At 41.2% G+C, this 22390-nt stretch overlaps 1 protein-coding gene across 2 annotated transcripts; it reads left to right on the top strand.

The window, feature by feature from the left end:
• Positions 1-11721: 11721 nt before the first annotated feature.
• LOC132347831 (myosin regulatory light polypeptide 9) lies at positions 11722-21402 on the top strand. 2 transcript variants are annotated; one of them, XM_059894707.1, is made up of 4 exons: positions 11722-11849; positions 17504-17702; positions 18193-18354; positions 20898-21402. In XM_059894707.1, exons 2-4 carry the CDS (start codon positions 17519-17521, stop codon positions 21068-21070), a joined length of 519 nt encoding a protein of 172 aa, XP_059750690.1. In that variant the 5' UTR covers positions 11722-11849; positions 17504-17518; the 3' UTR covers positions 21071-21402. The 2 variants fall into 2 exon arrangements, with proteins under 2 accessions (XP_059750690.1, XP_059750689.1); XM_059894706.1 differs by lacking the exon at positions 11722-11849 and adding an exon at positions 16388-16495.
• Positions 21403-22390: the final 988 nt, after the last annotated feature.

Below are 22390 nucleotides of genomic sequence, written 5' to 3'. Positions count from 1 at the left end.
CTTGGATGGTGGAGTGGAGGAAATGGGGAGTTATTGTTTAATGACTAGAAAGTTTCAGTTGAGCATGATGAAAAAGCTCTGGAGATGGATGGTGGTGATGGCTGCACAACAATGTGAATGTACTTAATGCCACTGAACTGTGCACTTGAAAATGGTTAAGGTGATAAATTTTATGCTAGGTATATTTCACCATAATTTAAAAAAATGGATTCTTCTGATTCGTCACTGTTCAGCATGGACAGTCCACCATTCAGCAGTCCTGGACACTGATAACCCCATTCCCCTCAAGAGAGATGCGATACTTGGCCACCTGGTGGGGGGAGAAGAGCATGAAGGGAGACCTGTGCCCCTCCCAAGGGGGAACTCAACAGTCCCAGTTGGGACTCTCTCAATGAGGGCAGCAATGGACACAACGTTATCACACTTGGTTCTCATCAGTGAGTACACACTACGTTCTACTTTGTCTACAGATACCTTTCAATAACAATTAATGAATGCATTGTACTATTTCACCATAATTTGTTACCTAGTCTCTAGGTGTTGGCCACATGGATATTTCCAGTTATTCACTAAGACTAGAAGTTAGAACCAAGAATTAGGAGCATCTTCATTTTCACCTCAGCTCTTTTACCACATCTATGTGTGTGTTCCCTTCGGAAGCAGCCTTTTAACCCCTCTGGTTCTGTTCTGTCATAGTTCTCCTAATGGAGTGGGATTGGAAGAGTGGTTCTCCATCCTGGCCACACATCAGAATCACCTGAGGAGTTTTTAAACCATCCTCAGGCTCAGGCCATATTCCAGGACAATTAACTCTGAATCTCTGGGCATGGGAGAATGAGTGTTTCTAAAAGCTCCTAAATGATTCTAATATGCAGCCCTAGAGGAAAAATAATCTCCTAGGTCTCTTTCGGTTCTAAAATGATGAAATACTCTGAATTAAAAAGAGAGCTATAAATATTTTGTACAAATAAAGTTTTCCTTTCAATTATCTCCTTGGGAAGTATTTCCCCAGAAAGGAACTACAAATTGAAGGAAATGTTTTGTGAGAGTGCTATTTGGAATATTAGGCTAATCTATAATGCCACCTACCAAATATGAATGCACTCTTTCTTCATTGCTCCATCAACATTGGAACGTACAATTTTATTTCAGCAAGTTTAACAGATGTGAAATATATCTCATAGCTATTTTTAAATGCATTTTTAAAATTCATGGTGAGGCCAGACATTTCCTTCAACATAAGCTAACTATTGGTTTTCCTCTTGTATGAGCTTCTTTTGACCTTTGACATGGAGATTGATTATTTTTTTTGAGATCATTATTAATCTGTTAATATAATAATAGAGTAAATAAAAATTTTAAATAAGATAAAATAGCTACCATTAAACCTCCTGTGTACTAGATACTATATCATGCTTTACACATAGTATTTTATTTATTTCTTACAAAAACCCTACAAAGCAGTTATCATCCCCAAGTTATAAATGAGAAAACTAAGTTTCAGAGAGTAACATTAGACAAGTTACCCAAGGTCACATAGCTAGCAAATAGTAGAGCTGGGATTTGAACCCAGTTCCATCTGGCTTCAATGCTCCATTCTCTTTCCTGGACAGGAAAGCACTTAATGCCTGCTCTGCTCACAGCATCTGCTGATATTTTGCACCATGTGATTCCTACTCTATGACCACAGGTGATGGGTCATTTCAAACCCAAAGGTTACTGATGTATATCCTGGCAGCAACCTATGATATATGGCCTGGGCCAAAAAGGTGAGTCAAGCCAGTCACATTCCTAGCTTACAAATTTGATTTTGGAAATACTGAGTGTCAATACACTTACTAGAAGGACCAAAAGTCAAAAAAGCCTGAACCAAAAGATGCCAGGGGTATATCTGGAGTCAGAGAAGCCATGGCAAGCTGAAATTATGAGGGACCAGAAACTAAAATTAGCAGAGAAAGGCAGTTGGTAGAGAGAAAACACAGTAGATGCTCTTAAAGAAGCAGCAGGTCACTCAGAGAACAATCATTCGGCCCATGAGAGAAAAACAAGAGTCAATCCCTCAAGTTACTGAATCTAAAAAAAATGGTTCTGAAGAACCTAGGGGCAGGACAGGAATAAAGACACAGATGTAGAGAGTGGACTTGAGGACACAGGGAAGGGGAAGGGTAAGCTGGGACAAAGTGAGAGAATGGCATGAACATATATACACTACCAAATGTAAAATAGATAGCTAGTGGGAAGCAGCTGCATATCACAGGGAGATCAGCTTTGTGTCCACCTAGAGGGGTGGAATAGGGAGGGTGGGAGGGAGACGCAAGAGGGAGGAGATATGGGGATATATGTTTATGTATAGCTGATTCACTTTGTAATACAGCAGAAACTAACACACCATTGTAAAGCAATTATACTCCAATAAAGATGTTAAAAAAAAAAGCATCTAAATAGAGAGAATTACTATAAGAATTAATATAGTAACATAAAAGACTTTATTCATTGTTATCCCCTGCCTTGGACAATAAGTTTTATTGGTTTATATATCCAAACAAAAGCTAACCTGTCTGTGGCTAATCTGGTCACCTCAACTACCTATGTCCCAGGAGATTTTTCATTCTGGACCTAGCAGGCCATACAGAAGTTTGATAACATTCATCTGGTTGAGTTTCAACACAGGACTACTTTCATCATTTAACCACTTCCTAAATTTCCCTTATTTTTTTCTATACCTTTGCCCCAGAGTTCTTTTTTTTTTTTTTTTAATTAATTAATTAATTTATGGCTACTGTGTTTGGATCTTCGTTTCTGTGCGAGGGCTCTCTCTAGTTGTGGCAAGTGGGGGCCACTCTTCATCGCGGCGCGTGGGCCTCTCACTATCGCGGCCTTTCTTGTTGCGGAGCACAGGCTCCAGACGCGCAGGCTCAGCAGTTGTGGCTCACGGGCCCAGCCGCTCCGCGGCATGTGGGATCCTCCCAGACCAGGGCTTGAACCCGTGTCTCCTGCATTGGCAGGCAGACTCTCAACCACTGCACCACCAGGGAAGCCCCATGCCCCAGAGTTCTTAAATAAGGTTTACAGTTTTAACGTAGGTTTACTGTACACACACGACATGTCTGGCACTGTGCAAGGTACTGGGAATACAAACAGAAGAAGGCGCTCTTGGGAAGTATGTCTACCTTCTTGTCATAGTTCTTTCTTTGTCCAGCAGTAAATAATGAGTTGTGTAGCACACAGTAAGACACCGAAGAATACTGACTTTGGGAAAGCCCCTTCAAACTTGACCTCTGGCTCGTGGACCTGTCAGGGATTCCTGGGTAGTGCTGCCAGACCAGTGCTTTAATGCTTTACTGAATCAGCACTTGAGGGACAACGCAAAAGGAGGTGCTCTGTGTTAAATGTTGACACGTTATATGAAATGGAATCTGCCCATAGAAATTACTTTCATTTACCATTATTTCTCCAGGAGAAAGAAGAACTCAGAATCAAAAGTTACAATACACTTACAGATGGCTGGCAAATCAGTTATTTTCCCAAGGCACTAACTTCAGTGGAATTAGGTCTTACAGAAAAGTCTGCACAAGACCTTAGAGTCTTTTCCTGGGAAGAACAAAAAAAATAAGTCAACATTTGGGGTAAATATTCCCACTCCAAATTATTAACAGAGTCATTCTTATCAATGATTAGCATGTGTCAACAATAAATACTCCTGCCTTTTCTATTCCCCAGAATATGACCTTGGGCAAGTTATTAACCTCTCTAAGCTTCAAGTTCTTCATCTGTAAAATGGAAATGACGGTAACCACCCTGCAGGGCAATGACTGAGAGTTAATAAAACACGTAGCAGAGTGCCTAGCTCTGTAAATATAATAACAATAACAATTCATTAGTTTGTTAAAAGTATACACTGAAAAACTTCTACTTAGCTAGTGTAAAACTAATATAGGATATGTTTACAAGTGAGTTGGAAAGCAAGTCAAACAGACATGAAAAAGCAGAGAACAATCAAAAATGATCTAATATTTTTGAGTGCAATAGGACGTTAAACGTGAGGTTCATGATCTCTCAGAATTTTGGCAGACATCCCAGAGGCTGAGAATATTAGTTGTCAGAATATCTATTTAGGACATTTTACAAGACTGTGAAATCAATTTTGTGACTCTTAGTTAATGTTCCTCCTCAGGAATTATAAGAGGCAAGATCAGTCTCTAGACCTGAGAGTTTCTAGAGAGACCAGCATCCAGAAATCTTTGGAGAGAGGTGTCAGGATTTTGCGCATCAATTCCACACACATTGTGTAGGGAGTGAGTGGTTCTTCTCACAGCACTTTGAATACACCTTCAGCAGGTAATGTTGCTGCAGGAAAGCATACTGCCGGTCTAATTATTGTTCCATTGTAGGCCATTTGTCTTTTCTCTCTGGAAGTTTTTACTATTTTCCTTTACCCTTGATGTTCTGAAGTTTCACTGTGATGTGACTTGGCATAGATTTATTTCTATTTTTCCTGCTTCATATTCAGTGCACTTTCAACCCGAATAAAGATTTTTTGACTCTCTTTCAATTCTGGGAAACTCTTTAGTCATTGTCTCTTTTAATACTGTTTCCCATCATTCCCATTTTTATCTTGTTCTGGATTTCCTATTAAATATACAATGGATTATCAAAATATATCCTCCCTGACTCTTGACAGCTCTTTTATACTTTTATCTTCTTGTCTCTTTGTGCTGTTTTAGTGAATGCCTCTGTACTGTCTTCTAATCCACTACCTCAAAACGTCCAAAACTGTCTGTCATTTCCTACCGTCACCATACCCCACACTCCAAACTACTTCTCCCCCATATTCCTCACTCCAGTGATTAGCAGTGTCATCTGTCAGAAATCCCGATTCTTCCTTCTCCCAGGCTCACCCTCTGCTACTCCTCTGAACTATCAGAGCAATTTTAAAATAACACAATTCTGCTCATATTAACCCCATACTTAAGACAGATCAGTGGTATCTTATTGACCTTTAGAAAATGACTTAGAGGCCATTTGGGATACAGTCTCTGCTTACTCCTTTAGCCTCACATTTCTACCATTTTTCCCTTATATTCTACTTTCCAGCTCTTCATTCAGTCAATATGTATTTTTACTTACTGAGTGCCTGTAATGTGCTAATAATAATCACTGTTCCAGGCCTTGGGGATTCTTCAGTAAACAAAGAAACCTAAAAACCCTGCCTTCATGGAACTTAATAGGGAATATGTTCTGGTTTACATTTTAAAGGATTACTCTTTGGCGGTGTGGAAGTAAGGAGACCAGTTAGAAGACTATTGCAAAAATCCAGGCTTGAGAGAGGTTACCTTGCACTAAAATGGTAGTAAAGTTGGTGAGACTAAGTCATATTCCAACATATTTTGAAGGGCTTAACCAATAGGTATATGCTAATAACTGCTCTAGACCCTGGAGATACTTTGACTGAAAGATTGGATGAAGGTCATGAAAGAAAAAGAGGTGGCATAGATGAGTCAAAGGTTTTTGACCTGAGCAACTTAAAGGATTGAAATGCCATTAACCAAGCTGGAGAAGACAACAGTAAGAGCAGGTTTTGGAGTCTGAAGGTTTAGATGCCTGGTAGACCTCCTCTTGGAAATGTCAAGTCAATATTTAGATACATGAGTCTGGAGTGCTGGGCAGAGGTTTTGGCCAGAGATACACACTTGGGAGTGATCAATGTCTAAGTAGTATTTAAAGCCATGAAAGTAGATAAGATCAGCTAGGGAAGGAGTGGCGACAGAAAAGAAAAGAAAGCCAAGCACTGAGTTCTGGGCTACACTGAGGGATTAGGGAAATTAGGAGGTATTGGCAAAAGAGATTGAAGAGTAGCCATAAGGAAGGAGGAAAACCAGGAGAGTGAGGCATCCTGGAAGCAAAGAAGAAAGTATTTCAAAGGTGAGGGAGTGATCACTCTGGCAATTGGCCATGATGACATGGAGGTCTTTGGTGACCTTGATAAGCACTTGTTGGTGGAGTGGCTGGGAAAAAAAAGCCTTATTATAATGAGTTTAACAGAGAACTAGAGCCAGTGAGTATAGGTGACTCTTCTGAGGACTTTTATAAAGGGGAACAAAGAAATAGGACAATAGCTGGAGGAGGAAAGTGCATCAGGAAGAGGGGTTTTTTGGTGTTTGTTTATACTATAGCAGTTTTCTATTGCTGCTATAACAAATTACCACAAACCTAGTGGTTTAAAACAACACAACTTAATTATCTTACAGTTGTGTAGATTAGAAGTCCAACTTGGGTCTCACTAGGCTAAAATCAGGGTGCCAGCAAGACTATGTTCCTTTCTAAAGACTCTAGGGGAGAATCTGTTTTCTTGTCTTTTCTAGCTTCTGGAGTTCATCCACATTCCTTGGCTCATGGCCCCCTTTCTCCATCTTTAAAGCCAGCAATGTTACATCACTCTGAACATTCTTCCATGGTCACATCTCCCTCTGATTGTCATATTCTGCCTCCTTCTTCTACTTTTAAGACGCTTGTGATTACACTGTGCCCATTGTGATAACACAGCATAAACTCCCTATTTTAAGGTCAGCTCATTAGCAACCTTAATTTCATTCTTAATTCCTCTGTTATGTAACCTAACATAGTCACAGGTTCTGGAATTAGGATGTGGACATCTTTGGGGAGCCTGCCATACATGGGATACATTACAGCATACTTGTTGATGGGAATAACCCAACAAAGAGAGAGAGAACCTGATGACGCTGGGGAGGGCAGAATTGTTGGAGTGACATGAGTGAGCAAATGGAGGAACTGGTTTTCCATAGGAGCAAGGAGGGTTCCTCTCAATTTAACAGAAGAGGAGAAGACAACAAATGGGGACAGATGCTGGCTGGTGGGTAAATGTGGGTGGTGTGGGAGCTCGTGGGAGTCATTTCTTTCTCAGTGACTCAGAAGCAAGGTCATGGACTGACAGCAAGGATGGGGGGAAGGTGTTGAAGGTGTGAGAAGACAGAAGTTATAAAACTGACATCGAAGAGATTAGGAGCATGAAAGAAATAGAGAAATGTCACGAGTACCTAGGTAGCATCAAGGGCCCACTTGATGTCTGTTGTCATTATTTAAAGTGTGCCCATTCAGCTTGTTTCCTCCAGCCAGGTAGACAAAACATGGGTACATTAATTAGCCAGGTTAGGTTAACTGCTCGACAAATTCCAAATCTCAGTGCCTTATCCAACCAAAGTCGATTTCTCACTAAGAAATTAACATGGACTATCTCACCTAATCCATACAATGGTTGAATAAAATGAATACCATTATTATACTCTTTTCCAGATGAAGAAACTAAAGAATTAATTGAAGCAAGCCTAAACCATAATTTTTGGTTTAGGTATTAGTTTTATTTGGGGGTATTTTTAAAAAATTTTTTGCCTCATAAGATTAATTCAGAAAATGTCATTTGGTCACTATACTCATTCATTAACAAACTATTATTAGAATCAACTATGTTAGGCTATGTATTTCAAATTATGAACCATAATATTATGATATTAGGAATCTTTGTCTTTTAGTAGTTGGAGCAGCATTTCTTCAATTAATTACCAGAGCCCAGTAACTTATTTTCTAGGTAATTCTTATTTCTTATTTTGGTTTGGTTTATTCATATTCTCTCTTCTTGCATCTTGTTTAGTATTTTAATTTTCCTAAGCATTTATCTATCTTATTTTTTCAGATTTACTAGTATGGAAGTAATAACTTTCCTCAAAAATTCTTAATTCAACTTCACATTATTTTTTTAATATCATTCCTGAATTTAGAAATAATTGTGATTTTTTTTTTTTTTTAAAAAAGCAATTCTTTATTTATGTAGAATTTTCTATACCCTTTTAATATACTACTTGTAGTTTTGGCGCTTTTAAGCTATTAACTTTAAAGTTAATACAGATTAACTCAAACACCTTTACTTCATTTAAAAGAAAGAAGCTCCTCCTACTGTTTTACTGAATTAATGCTAATTGTTACATTCTATTTCATGTACAGAGAATTAGAATTCCACTTATGTAGGTAAAACCAGAACGTAAGCCATGTCTCTTAACATTCAAAAGTTTCTTACATGCAATAAAAATTGCAAGTGATCATTACGAAATTATTGACTTAGGTAGTAAACACCAAGGGTCAATTCAGCTATGCTTCTTTGTTGTTTGGATATGGATTTCCCCTCCTTGGACCAAAGAAGAGAGCGCAGCATAGTAAAATTAAATGTGGGCTTTGGGTCAGGACACTTACTAGTTATGTGCCCTTGAACAAGTAACCAGTTACTGAATATTTATTGGCACCCATGGATAATTAGGCACTTTATTAGGAGTTAGGGATTCGTGAACAAGAAATACTGGCCCCTGTCCTTCTATCTTACCCCTGGACAAGCAGAGACATGAGTTATAACCCTGGTTCTTTTATTGTCTTTTGGTGCATGTGCAAGTCACTAAAGTATTTAAGCCTCGGTTTCCTAATCTGTGAAACAGAGGTGATAATACTTACCTCACAGGGTAGTTGTAAGAATTAAATGATAAAAATGCTTATGTAGAATACCTAGTACATAACAGGTATATAGTAACTGTGTGTTCCTTTTCTTTCTGTGTTTTTTTCTTTCTTTAGATCTGATCTCAGGGCGGGGGGGTGGGGGGAAAAAGGAGCCTCACCTTGAGGCAGGAGCAATAGTGCCCTTTCAGTGTAATTACAGCACCCCCAAATAATTGCATACTATATAGTCTGAGTTCCTGAAACATCAGTGCGTGGTTTTTCCCAGCCCTGGCACTACTGACATTTTTGGCAGAATAATGCTCTGTTGTAGGGGGCTGTCCTGTGCATTGTGGGGCGTTTAGCAGCATCCCCGGCCTCTACCCACTAGATGCCAGTAGCAGCTCCCTGGTTATGAAAATCAAAACTGTCTCCAGACATTGCCAAGTGTTCCCTTGCGGGAAAGTCACCCCTGGTTGTGAACCTCCACATTAGTGGATCATAAATTCACATGTAGTGGGTCTTGAGCATTTTAAAAAGTTAAATGGCATAAAGTTGACAAGAATAGAAATCTTAGAAAGTATTACAGGCAGTCAAGTATTGCTTAGTGATATAAATTTCTTACTGTGAGTGGTCAAAAATTTGAAAGCCACTGTACTCAATGAAAACTTTCATATAAACTCATTTAATCAGAAAACTCTACAAAATAAGCAGGACAGATGTTATCCTGTCTCACAAATCAGAAAATTGACTGTCAGATCAGTTGAATGACTTGCCCTCAGGGTTACTCAGTAGGCTAAAGGAAAGATGTGAAACCCAACCCAGGTCTCTCAACTTTTAATGACAAGGTGTAAAGGGGATTGTCACCTGAGGGCAAAGATCTCCCGAAGGGTCCACAAGGGAAGAGATATTAGAGTGAGAGGTCTTTGGTGGTGGGTCCAATCATTAAAATTTAATATCAAAACGTTAGATGGAAATTTGAGTAACATTTTATCAAGATATTATTTTTCCACACCGCTAACCTTTGTATACCCACAGTTAATTGGGGAATGAATAAATTAATGAATGAACATGGACCACACAAATCCCAGTGGTCAGTCAGCCAGGCCCTCTGATCACCTCCAGACAATCAGGCAGGCTGCTCCCTTTGCCTGGAATCTCCCTCTCCTCTCTTTCCCCACTGACTTCTAGAATCAGCTCTTCAGTAGTCCTCCGAGGGACACTGTCCACAAGTCCCCACACAGGCTGATTTCCTCCTCTGTGCTCCTTCCATAAACCTTACCAAATTATGCTGTAATTTTCTGTTCCACGTTTGTTCCCTGATAACTCCCTGTGCCTTTACTCCCTCCCCTGTCATCCCAGAGGTAGAAACTATGCTCTATTTCAAAAACCAAATAAACCACAGCACTCACCACAGTGCTTGGCAATGCAGTTGCTGTTTAATACCTCTTGCCTGAATGGAAGGAAAGCAGACAGACAAAGCAATTATCTCATACTATGGAAGCAAAAGACTGTTGCTGCTCCCTGCCGCCCTGAGGGGACAACTATACCGTCCATTTCACCCTATGGGATGAGTTTTCTTCCCCGAGGACAGCAGTGGGAGCTCTAGCGCCCCCTGGTGGCAGGTGGGGGTGTGAGCACTGCAGGCGGCTCGCCCTGCTGCCCAAGCCAGTCTCCAAGAACCATCTGCATTCCCCCCCACCCCGACTCAGCCATCTGGAGTTTGTGCCCTCACTGCCTAGTCTTAGACCCTAAACTGTCCTCGCTCTGTGTCCCCACCTTCGGTGATAAGACTCACTTAGGATCCCTGTTAAACTGATGGCTTCCCAGGACCCGCCCTGCAAGATTCTGATTCAGCGGGTTGGAGATGAGGCCCCCAAGATTGTGTATTTTTAACTAGTACCCCAAGTGATTCTCACTACCAAGGCTGTTTGGTAAACTAATCATCTTCGTTTCACTCACGCTGTAGAATTAGGGCAGTTGTTTATTTTTCAGTGACTTTACCTCTAAGTGAACTTGGGAATATATTATTGGTTAAGAGACGAAACGCTCCTGAGGTCCTTGAAGGTGTAGCTTATTCGTATTTCGAGTATATTATCCTGCACCTTTTACCTTCCTTGTCAGCAGCAGGGTGACTGGAGAGAGGGCGGCTTTCGAGGGCGACCCCAAACCTCAGAACTGTTCCGGCCACGTGAGCCAGACCAGGCACGTGACCCCGGAGCCAAGATGACCCTGGAGTGGCATCGGCCCCAGCCCACCCCTTCCTCCGAGGGGACCTGCAGCACAGGCTCTCTCGCCGGAGTCTGGACGCAGGAAGACAATTGGGGAGGGCTTTCCTTTAACGAGACGCACTGGCTGAACCAGCCCGGGGCAAGGAGAGCGGAGCACAATAGGCCCCACTTTCTGGCCCCCTTTCCACCAGGCGCACGCCCGCACCACAGTCAGAGGCGGGGGCGAAGTTAGGAAGCTCTCGCTGCTGGTCGCGCGTCTTCCTTTCGAGCCGGACGCAGTCAGGCTATCTTGTTCACGGGGTCTGAGGGGCTCTGGTGGGAAACATAACTGCGAAAGTTTTTGAACAGGGAAGAGGTCTTCGGCCGCCCGGGGCCTGAGGAAATCCTTCTGGGCCGAATAAATAGTGGCCTCTTGTCTGAGGGCCCTCCGGACTAAATGCTCCTGTGGGGAGGGGCGGGACTCTTCATAAAATAACACGGTACACAGCAAATCTTTTGCCCAAAGGCCTCCTCTCGGGATAGGCGGGCCGACCTCCGAACCTCGTGAGTCACCCTGAGGTGAGCCACACGCGCAGGCCCACGACTACTCCGCGGCAAGGGCGGGGCGCTCTGGGGCGGGGCGAAGGCCACTCACGTGGGCCACGAAGCCCTCTCCGCGATTTCCCTACAAGGACTTGGGCTGTCGGGCCCCGCCCCTGGCCTGGCCCTGGAATGTGCGGAGGGGCAAACCCACAGGACAGAGCCAACCATTTGCCAAGAGGAAAGGGGGAAAGAAAAGCTTACATTGTAAGAAGAGGTATTAAAAAAAAGGAAAACTCAGTCATCAGACCGGGAGAACCATTACACCTTCTTCTGCGTTCTAAGTTGCCCGCTTGACACGTCCTTCCCGTGCACTTGGTCAAAACTGCGCCCTTTGAGCACACTGGCAACTCCCCCGCCCCGTCACCCTTCCATTAAGCCAGGCTCACACTGTTAGCAGAGAATGGTGACTCGCTTCCTTCCGGTCCGCTAAGCGGAGGCCGGAAGTGTTGTTTGCAGCGTCTCTGGGAGTGGAAAGGAGTCGGTAGCGGCAGTCAGGGCAGTGAGGGGTTCCCTGAAGCGCTCGGGTTCTCGCGGCTGAGCAGGGTGAGTGGTGCTCGCGGTCGGGCGCGTGAGGCCCATGCCGGGGCGCATCCCCTCGGGACGGCTTGGGGTGGGGGGGCAGTGGCGCTCCCCGGGCGCCGGGAGCGCACCTGGGCAGGTGTGCCAGCCGGTCCCTGGGTTTCGAGCCCCAGTGCCAGCTCCAGCATCGAAGGCCGCGGCCGGAAGCGGCTCAGACGCCGACTTCGTTCCTTTGCCCAAACTAGGAGCTCGGGAAGTGTGGCTTAGTCTGCTGGAGCCGCGAGCTTGGGCGGCAGCAGGCCTGCGAAACCCGAGCCCCGCGGAGCTGACTCTGGGACTAAGTTTAGTTTATAACGTAAACTTGCCCGATTCAAGAGAGTTTGCGTAAAAACTGTAGCCCAGTGCGCCCCCCTCCCCCTCGCTGCAGCTGTTGTTGCAGCTGTGTGGCTACGTTTAGTGGGAATAACCACCTCAAATTAGCAACTTCCTCAGCTCAGTGTCCACTTTTGTAATTAGCGTTTTATTTTTAAGTGATATTTGGACAAAGAGGAGTTCGGGGTTTAGTTTGCGGCTCCAGAAAAACTCCAAAATACAATACCGTGTTACTCTTGGGTGGAGACTCGGGGTTAAGTCAATTTCCCAAAGTGTTTCCTTTTAAAGTAGTTGAATTGGTTTATCAAAGAGTGTATCAGTTCTTTACAGAACTTTGGAACAGAAATAAGCGTTAGGTTGAGATTTTAACCTAAGTGCAAAAAGTTTTATATCTAAAGGTGAAGAAAGTGAATGTTTCCTAAAATTACTACGATTTGTTTCATGTTCTGGAAGGCTTTTGATAAGACTTAACCAGAAAAAGCTTTTTATTTAAAAAAGTGAGGCTTTACTGGCAAGTGAACCACGACAAAGAATTGCCTTTGTCAAGTGCTGAGAACTTTTTGGGTGTGGCAGTCTGAGGGAACTAATCCTACCTTCTACCGGAAGTTTGCGTAGGAATTGAAAACTTGTTTTAGTTGGAACGGAAGCACCAGCCTGAAAATGTACTTTTAAAAAGCCGTGGTTAGCACCAAAAAATTACATATACTTAGCTTTAAAAAAAGAAGTGCATTGATTAAATGAGACGGTAGATTTGGTCTGGATTTGGAAAGCAGATACTACGTGCTCTCACATTAGGAAGTGTTTTCTAAAATGGGAGTTCTTCCTTAAAGAATATAATCATATTTCCAGAATAGTATCAATTTGAGTGTTAGTTCTGTAGAAAAAGTCTTCGGATTAGTTTACATTTATTACCACTACAAACGCTGGACTCTAGGATTCTAACTAGGGTAACCTAATGTAATATTGGTATGGATTAATCCCATTTTATAAATGAAACCAAAGTATCTAGAAATTCTGAAAAATCTTCTGGTTGCCCTTGATGTGTGAGGAAAGCCTCTTTGAGGATCTTTATTTTCCATTTCCCCCATCACTTAATAACATCTTCCTTACATAGTTTGTATCCCTCCTTTTGTCATAACACTGAATGATTCTCTTCCTATTTGATCAAGCTAAAAGGATAAATCTAGAAATTCATTACCACCAACACTCCCCTTCCCTGATTAAGACAAGATTATACTCCTTCAGATCTGTAAACTGAATCTCCTTGACTGAATCTCTTCTATATATTTAATAGAAGCTGGCTCTGCAAGTCTGTGGGTTTTCAAGTTCCATACAACACAGCCCTTCATGCCAAAGATCTTTAATTAAATGCTTCAAAAATACACTCTAGACTATAACTTAGGATGAGTGAGGACATAACTCGGAAATCTCAGGTGCCTTCATGGCAATCTTCCCACCCTAAATAAAGAATAGTTACATTGATGAATAAAATATTTTCAATTTTATTTTGCCCTAGCTTATGAGAGTTGTGTGTTTGCTGAAGGCTTGTTACATGAAGAGGGTTACAGGTTGACTCGTTTGGGGAGAGTAAAAGTGGACAGCATACTAGAATCGTAGCTAGGAGGCCAATGACAGTATCTATCATCAGTGATCTTCTTCGGATCATAGCACTGTTCCTCATTTGGCTCCTTCTCCGCCAGTGTTTATTCCACCCATACTTTCAGTTTGGTAGGGGAAAATAAAAAACACCTTTTGCTTATTTTGAAATAACTGACTGCAAAGCTGAACTCCCTATCACTAAAAGGATCTGGGTTTCTGGTGGGAAACAGATCAGAATCCAACCTCCTTGAAAAAGTAAAGGCCCATGTAGTAACTTGCCCAACGGTATACTACCAGTTTTTGGTAGAATTAGCTACCCTAATTTGTTAGAAGTAAGACTAACATTTAAGTCTCTTAATTCTAAGGACGTCTTGTAGCTTTTAGGATTTTTCAGTCTTCTCCCCCCGCCGAAATCTTTTAGAAACAAAGATATTTTCTGAACTCAATGTTTGATAATCATGTACCACCTTTGAGTTATTTTTCATTTTTGTTACGTATTGTTTTAACTTGAGAGCCATACTCCTGGAATGAAAACTGTGTGACTCATTTCATAAGTTGAACCAATCATCTCATTTCTTTTAAAGTTGCCTCCTCAACTATATTTTAAGCTCCTTGAAGATAGCACACCTACCTTACATTTCTTAATTCTTAAATAATAATCAGCGCTCATGACATTTAATGCACATGAATGTAATTCTACTGATCATATTAAAGGTCGGTGGTTAAGTATCGAATGGGCTAAAGAAAAATTCTGTGAGACCACTGTCAGTGCTGACCCCAAAAATACCTTTATAATGTTTAAAAACTATGTTAGAATGCATTTACAAATTTAAAGAATGCATGATTTTAAAAAGGCTAAATAGGGGACTTCCCTGGTGGCACAGTGGTTAAGAATCCGCCTGCCAGTGCAGGAGACACGGGTTCGAGCCCTGGTCCGGGAAGATCCCACATGGCCGTGGAGCAGCTAAGCCCGTGCACCAGAACTACTGAGCCTGCACTCTAGAGCCCGCGGGCCACAACTACTGAGCCCTCGTGCCACAACTACTGAAGCCCACGCACCTAGAGCCTGTGCTTCGCAACAAAGAGAAGCCACCGCGATGAGAAGCCGCCCAACCCAATGAAGAGTAGCCCCCACTCGCCGCAACTAGAGAAAGCCCGCACGCGGCAACAAAGACCCAACACAGGCAAAAATAATAAATATATTTATTTATTAAAAAAAAAAAAAGCAGCTGTAAAAAGGCTAAATAGGAAATACATCAAAATTCAAGAATGAGAGTGGGTGTGTGTTACTTTATAATCCAAACTAAGTTTTAAAAAGGTGTATAGAGGACCCGCACCAAATTGAGTATTATGAGTTTTTTTGTTTTGTTTTTTATAAATTTATTTATTTATGTTTGGTAGTGTTAGGTCTTCGTTGCTGTGCACGGGCTTTCTCTAGTTGTGGCGAGCGGGGGCTACTCTTCGTTGTGGTGCGCGGGCTTCTCATTGTGGTGGCTTCTTATTGCGGAGCACAGGCTCTAGGTGCGCGGGCTTCAGTAGTTGTGGCTCATGGGCTCTAGAGTGCAGGATCAGTAGTTGTGGCGCACAGGCTTAGTTGCTCCATGGCATGTGGGATCTTCCCAGACCAGGGCTCAAACCCATGTCCCCTGCATTGGCAGGCGGATTCTTAACCACTGCGCCACCAGGGAAGCCCTATGAGGTGTCGTAGATTAAAAAAATCAGTTGTATCAACCATTTGACCTATAATTTTCATCAGTTTCTTTGTTCTTAAAATAACTGGCATTTGTGCATCATTAGGGGAATATAATGTAGTCAAACAAAATAGACTGTTTTTAAAGATGTGCTTTGTTTTGCAAAGACATGGCATACCTAAAATATTAAAGAGATGTGGACTGGTAAATATATGCCACTCATTGGGTCTCAACCGCTAACCCAAGTCCTGGAGTCCATTTAAGAGATGGAAGAATAATACATATATGCTATAACTCCTTGTAGTTTTTAAAACTACATTTAGAATAGAGGGGGACATTACAGTTCCATGTAGTTTAGATAATAGTGGGATTTACTGTGTCCAGAGGTGTTACAGAGTGAAAATATGCATTCATGAAAGGGTAATTAAAGGAAACTTGGAAACTAGGGAAGAGTATATATCATAACTGCTATGTCACGTAGGGTATATCTTACCAGCAACACATTCCAGTGTATCCTAGGAGTGCTATATTTAATGGACTGGAATTTGTGACTCTCCTTTGTGGAATTTCCTTCTAAAATCTGAGCTTTCCTTCTAAAATTCAGCTTAAAAAAAAAAAAATCTGAGGCAGAGTCAGAGCTTTTCTAATTATTTCCATAATTGAATTTAGCCTGGCTGATGTGGTGTAATCAAGGAAAGAATGTAAGAAGTTTTGAAACTCATGTGGAGCGTTGTGTTCTAAAGCCACTTTGCAGTACTGACATCTAGGTAGTACTTCATTCTTTGCAATCCACAGACTTATTTTTAGAGTAAGGGCATAGTGTTTTGCTACATCATAGTTAAATGTTGTTTTCAGAACGTAAGCTTTAAAATTGTTGTCCTGGTCAGAGAGTGAAATCAGTAGTGCCTATTTTAGACCTGCTTCAAAGAATATAACTGAATACAGTGTCTTAGTCTTGTGGGTTAGAGGTCTTGCAGACTGCCATTGCCACCTCAGCTCTGAAAGATGGTATGGTAAAATTTTATTATCTGATGACTCTGGGATTTTTAACTTCAAACAAATTTTTATAGTATTAAAGATTGTGTTGAAAGGAAAATTACCTCTTCATCTTACGTATTATTGAACGTTATTTTTAACTTAAATTTTATAGGGATAAATTTAGATTAGAGAGCAAAGGTAGTTTCCATACCTCTTTAAATGCTTTCTAAAACTTTTTAAAAACTAAATTGCTTTAAAAATTTTTATTGTGCTCTGATTTTTGTTTAGAGGACTTAGTCACCTCAAGTGATTTAGCTTAGCTCTGTGCAACAAATTGGTTAGGATAGAGTGGAAATACTTACAAAACTTAATTATTGATGAATTACCTTTGGAGTTTTCTATACTTTTTCAGTTAGCCTTTTAACAGGTATCTTTCCTGAAGTACTTTGATTCCAGGAGTGAGGGTGCGATAAGAAATGTTAGTTGCGAGTGGAAGAATGGTATTTGGCAGTAAGATTAGGAGATGAAGACCTGTCGCATCAGTTAATCCTCCTTCCTTCTTTCTGTCCACGTTAGAATGGGAGGCTGGTTTCAGCTAGGGCTGCAGAAGGATAGACCTGTTGAAGATGAGTTAGTGTCCCTCAGTACTCCATAGCACTGATGTACAGAACCCAACGTTTTTTGTTTCTTGTTTTCTGTATTGTTATTAAGCTAGTAGATTGGGTTATTGGTCCTTAATCAGCTATCCAGTAGTACTGGGGACAGGAAATCTTGTTGATAATTCTCTGAGCTTTGAATTAATGTTGGTCGTAGTTTCGTCACAACTGCTAAGGATGAGTGAACTCAAAGCATGAGTCTGGTTTTTCTCTTTGTAGATTGATTCTCTGCATAATGGTATCGATTAGTTGAGAGAGATTTTTGCCAAGTGATACTATCCTGTGGAATAGTCTTTAGACATATCTCTAAGTGGCTCAAACATATCAGGAAGGTTGGTTCAGTTTACTTTTTGTTATTTCTTGTATTTCCCTTCTTTGTTAGGATTTAACTGCCACCATGTCGAGCAAAAGAGCAAAGACCAAGACCACCAAGAAGCGCCCCCAACGCGCAACCTCCAATGTGTTTGCCATGTTTGACCAGTCACAGATTCAGGAGTTCAAGGAGGCCTTCAACATGATCGATCAGAACAGAGATGGTTTCATCGACAAGGAAGACTTGCATGATATGCTTGCCTCCCTGGGTAATGATCAGTTTTAACATTAATAAATCAAATAGAATTTCTATAACACCTTTTATATTTATTTCTTAAGCCAATCTAATGATGCTTTGTGAAGCCAATCTAATGATGTTACAGTTCACTAAGATTCAAAGTCTGGAGCATTGTTTCCCAAAGCGTGGTCCCCGGACAACCTGCAGATTTCTGGCCCAGTCTCCGGGTTAGGCTGGGGGCCAGCCGTGTACGTGCATGCACTGCAAACACTGATCTTGATTATGAGAGCAGTGTTATTCCTCCTGACATCCCAGTGGAACAGCACACAGTCTCCAGACTCTTAAAACGAATCCTATTCATCGAGAAGACTTTTTTCCAAATAGTTTTGCTATCTTGAATGCAAATAGCAAACTGTTTAAATGATCATCTTTCTTGTCAAAATGTTTACCATGATGAATTGTTGATGCGTTTTGTGGTGTAATTATCACCCTCTTAAAATATGACCCTCTTTCTTGTTTAGGGAAAAATCCAACTGATGAGTATCTGGACGCCATGATGAATGAGGCTCCAGGTCCCATAAATTTTACCATGTTTCTCACGATGTTTGGTGAAAAGTTAAATGGCACCGATCCAGAAGATGTCATCAGAAACGCTTTTGCTTGCTTTGATGAAGAAGCAACTGGTAAGTCTGAGGTAACCTTTAATTACCAAGTGATTTAATTTTTGGTTATGGCAACTAAAATATATAATAACTTGAAATATGATGACATATAATACCCTCAGGTTTATACCATACCTGTTTTGGGGGATTTTGGGGGACAGGTTTTGCTTATGCCTTGTTAGTCACTCACTTCACTGCCTCTGCCCGTAAATATTTAATTTACAATTTAATAGGTATGTTTGAAACTTCTTTAGGAAACTTACGTTACTCCTTTACTAGAATAATTCCACAAGGGTCAGGCACTCAGTAAATGTGTGTCAAACGAATATCTTTTACTGGAGCAATCTTGGAAAAAGTTTAAATTGCTGTAGGCGGTGATACCAGTACAATCCTATGTTTGTTTATCAGGCACCTCTCAGCTCTGAGAGTGTTTAGATCTGGTATCTAACCTTTCCCTCTGGAATCAGGTGCCCCGGTTTCATAATCCTATTCTGCATAATAGCTGTGTGATTTCAGGCGAGTTACTTAACTTCTCTAAGCCTCTGTTTTCTTATGTGTAAGATGGACAGTAATATTACCTACCTCATAGGGTTGTTGTGAGGATTAAATGAGGAAATGAGATAGTAGCTTACTGCCTGCATGGAGTGAACTCTCAAAGACACCCAAAAGGTTAACTAAATACATGCCTGATAAGGGGGTAACTCATGGCAAGTTTTTAAGAAGGAAGGTACACCCTCTGGTTACACATTACTTGGACTAAACAGTCCAAGCGTAGTTTGGGCATGGAAGCATAGTCTCCCCACTCTGGCTTTCAAGACTCCACACGATAGAACCTCATTTGGCCTGTTCAAGTAGACCACCCTCAACTCTTCCTAACCTCCTTCCAGACTCCTCCATGCGTTGTTGCCCTGACTTACCTCCACCATTTCTGCCTCTGCCTTTCCTCCTTATACCACCTCCTTCCTCCTTCCCCTTGAAATCAAGACTCTGAACAGTTATTTCTGGAAGGCGTAGGGAAGGGGCAGGCAGAAGAGACTTTTTTCCTGCTAAAAACATTTGTGTATTGATTGAATTTTTTACAGTCAATGGGTATTACTTTTTTAGTGGAAGGGAATAAAACCATAAAAGAGTAAAGTGTCTTATTTATTCTTCAAAGTCATCTCAATGGTCACATTCTTTATAGAGCCTTACCTGTGTTTTCATACTATTTTGTCCTGACCTCTGGGAAAACTTAAAAGCTCTCCCTTTCCCTCTCCAAAGTATTTTATGTATGTCTCTACTGGCACGTACTCTACCTGAGCTTCTACTTTAGTTGTGTGCTTATTTCTAATCAGTCTCTCCCTGCTCCCAGGATAATGGCTGTGTCTTCACCAGCGTTACATTCCCATCTTCGTAACCCCTCCCAGCTCCTACCACAGTCCCTTGCACATAGTCAGTGATGATTTTACATGATAGTTGAACGACTTGGCTGGAGATGAGGATTTATTTCTACAAGCTAAAAGGCTAAGATTTGGAGAACTTTTTTTTTTTAATCTAGGATTGAATTAGCAAAAACAATCCATAAATCTAGAGTTTCTTTTGTGAACTGACCTTACACTTTAAACTCATAGGAAATATATTATCAATGTTTTAGCTTAATTTCACATACAAGGAAGTTGTCAGATTTTTCTTTTTTTACTTTATGAATTTCAGAATTTCTGTGCTTGAATGGTCATTTATTACCTTTGGATTACTGCATTAGTGGGTCTCAATCATGATTGCTCATGGGATTTACTGGGGAGCCTTTTAAAAATATCAGTAACAGATAATAAGTCAAGGGTGGCCTCTGGGGTTGTTTTGTTTTGAGCTGCCTGGATGATTCTTATGTGCAGTCAGGCTTTATGAGAACCCTGCTTTCACGAGTCCAGAGTAGAAAGCATTCCTCTCAGCTCACCACTATACCCCCAATGCCTATCCCAGTGTCCGCAACATAGTTAATGCTCAAATATCTACTCAGTGTTTTTGCACATCCTGGGCCTGAACATATTTGTTACTGAATCTAAAATTGGATTTGTTTAAAAAAAATTTTTTTTAATCTCATTTTACATATGAAGAAAAAGAAGGAGGTAAAGTGAAATGCCTGAAGTAACATAGCTTGTTAAAACTGGACCTCAAGACTTCAGTATTCTTTCCACTGAAGCACTTTATCGATGTTTATGATGATTTTAGTGTATTTACTTGTAGAATAAGTGTGACCATGCTATTCTAAGGAACCATGAGGCTTAGATTCCTTAATCATACTTTATGGCTTGTGGTTAGGCATAGGCTTAGCCACTGTTATCAAGAGATCAGGAGATGGATGTCAGGTGAGGTCAGAGCAGAGCAGGTTAATGTCACTAAGCAACAGGGCATTTTCTAGGCAGCTGTCTGCTGAGGCTGGCTTTAGCACGTCAAGACCTCATACTTCATACATTTGTATGCTTCTAGTTCTTAACATACAGCCCATGCTTAGTCAAGCGTAGGTGCCCCTTGCAGTTACTCCTCAAAGTAGTGTGTCTTCTGATCCCTGCTTCTTTTGTCTTTAGGCACCATTCAGGAGGATTACCTGAGAGAGCTGCTGACCACAATGGGAGATCGGTTTACAGATGAGGAAGTGGACGAGCTGTACAGAGAAGCACCTATTGACAAAAAGGGGAATTTCAATTACATTGAGTTCACGCGCATCCTTAAACATGGAGCGAAAGACAAAGATGACTGAAAAGAACTTCAAATTCCAGCCAAACTTTCCTTGTTGCTACTTTGGGTATTTCTGAGACTTTCTCTTAGAGCCTATTGCATGCCCTTAGCTTTACAGCTTTTGCCTTTCTTGTTGTATTTATTCTCAACCATTTGGGGCACATGCATCTCTATAATTCAGACTGGAAATGGGACTTTTTGTCATTTTCAGAATAGAAAATAGGGTAGTTTAACTTACCCCTACCTTCCCCTCCCCCAATAACTGCAGTCTACAAAGAGTCGATATATTTTTTCAGAGAAAGTTATTCACTCAATTTTTTCTGAACCATAATTAAACTTTATGATAGAAACTTACTTGTTTAAAACTTCTTTATTTACCAAAATTGGCTTTTGTTGGTCTTGGTTGCAAATTTTTTTTTTAATTAATTAATTAATTTATTTTTGGCTGCGTTGGGTCTTCGTTGCTGTGCGCGGGCTTCTCATTGAAGTGGCTTCTCTTGTTGCAGAGCATGGGCTCTAGGCATGTGGGCTTCAGTAGCTGTGGCTCAAAGGCTCTAGAGCACAGGCTCAGTAGTTGTGGCGCACGGGCTTAGTTGCCCCGCAGCATGTGGGATCTTCCCCGACCAGGGCTTGAACCCGTGTCTCCTGCATTGGCAGGCGGATTCTTAACCACTGTGTCACCAAGGAAGCCCTTGGTTGCAACTTCTAAAGAAAGGTAGTGGGAATTCCCTGGCGGTCCAGTAGTTAGGACTCCACCTGCACTTTCATTGCCAAGGGCCCGGGTTCAATCCCTGGTGAGGGAACTAAGATCCCACAAGATGCGCGGTGCGGCCAAAAATAAAGAAAGAATGGTAGTGAGGCAAATCCTAGAAAATAATACGGTTGTTAGACCTCCCCTTTACTCCTGCCAGTTTTCCTAACAATCCTACTCCTCTACTATTCATTCTTCCCCCTTTTTAAAGAAATCCAATTTTAACTGCCTTTATTGAGTTTCCTGCACTTTGCCTTCCAATTTTAAAAATAATTTCCTGTAAAATTTACATGTATATGATAGCTTTGGTAGCTTTAAATCCTAAAGTATAACATACCTGCCAACATCACCCCACGTCTGTTCTAATCTTTTGTACATAACTTCATGTCATTTAAAATTAGACCAGGCCACTGAGTGTAATTTTAATTTGTCCTAATTTTTAAAACTATTTTAGCCCCAAAGGTTCTATGGAATGCTTCTACCAAAAAGGCGGATTTTTTGTATTGTATTTCAAAGTGTTGGAAACACAGTATGGTTGTTGGTTTGTTTTGGGTTTTTTTGTATAGTTTCTTTTTATCACACAGTCCTCAT

The sequence above is a fragment of the Balaenoptera ricei genome, chromosome 14 (genome assembly GCF_028023285.1).
Source record: "Balaenoptera ricei isolate mBalRic1 chromosome 14, mBalRic1.hap2, whole genome shotgun sequence".
Taxonomy (NCBI): Eukaryota; Metazoa; Chordata; class Mammalia; order Artiodactyla; family Balaenopteridae; genus Balaenoptera; species Balaenoptera ricei.
Note: the sequence above shows the minus strand (reverse complement) of the source record. Positions and strands in the feature narration are given on the sequence as shown.

Coding starts and splice junctions, on each gene's coding strand:
- LOC132347831 (XM_059894706.1), top strand. Junction 17,703..18,192: donor TGATATGCTTGCCTCCCTGG/GTAATGATCAGT, acceptor TTTCTTGTTTAG/GGAAAAATCCAACTGATGAG. Junction 18,355..20,897: donor CTTTGATGAAGAAGCAACTG/GTAAGTCTGAGG, acceptor TTTTGTCTTTAG/GCACCATTCAGGAGGATTAC.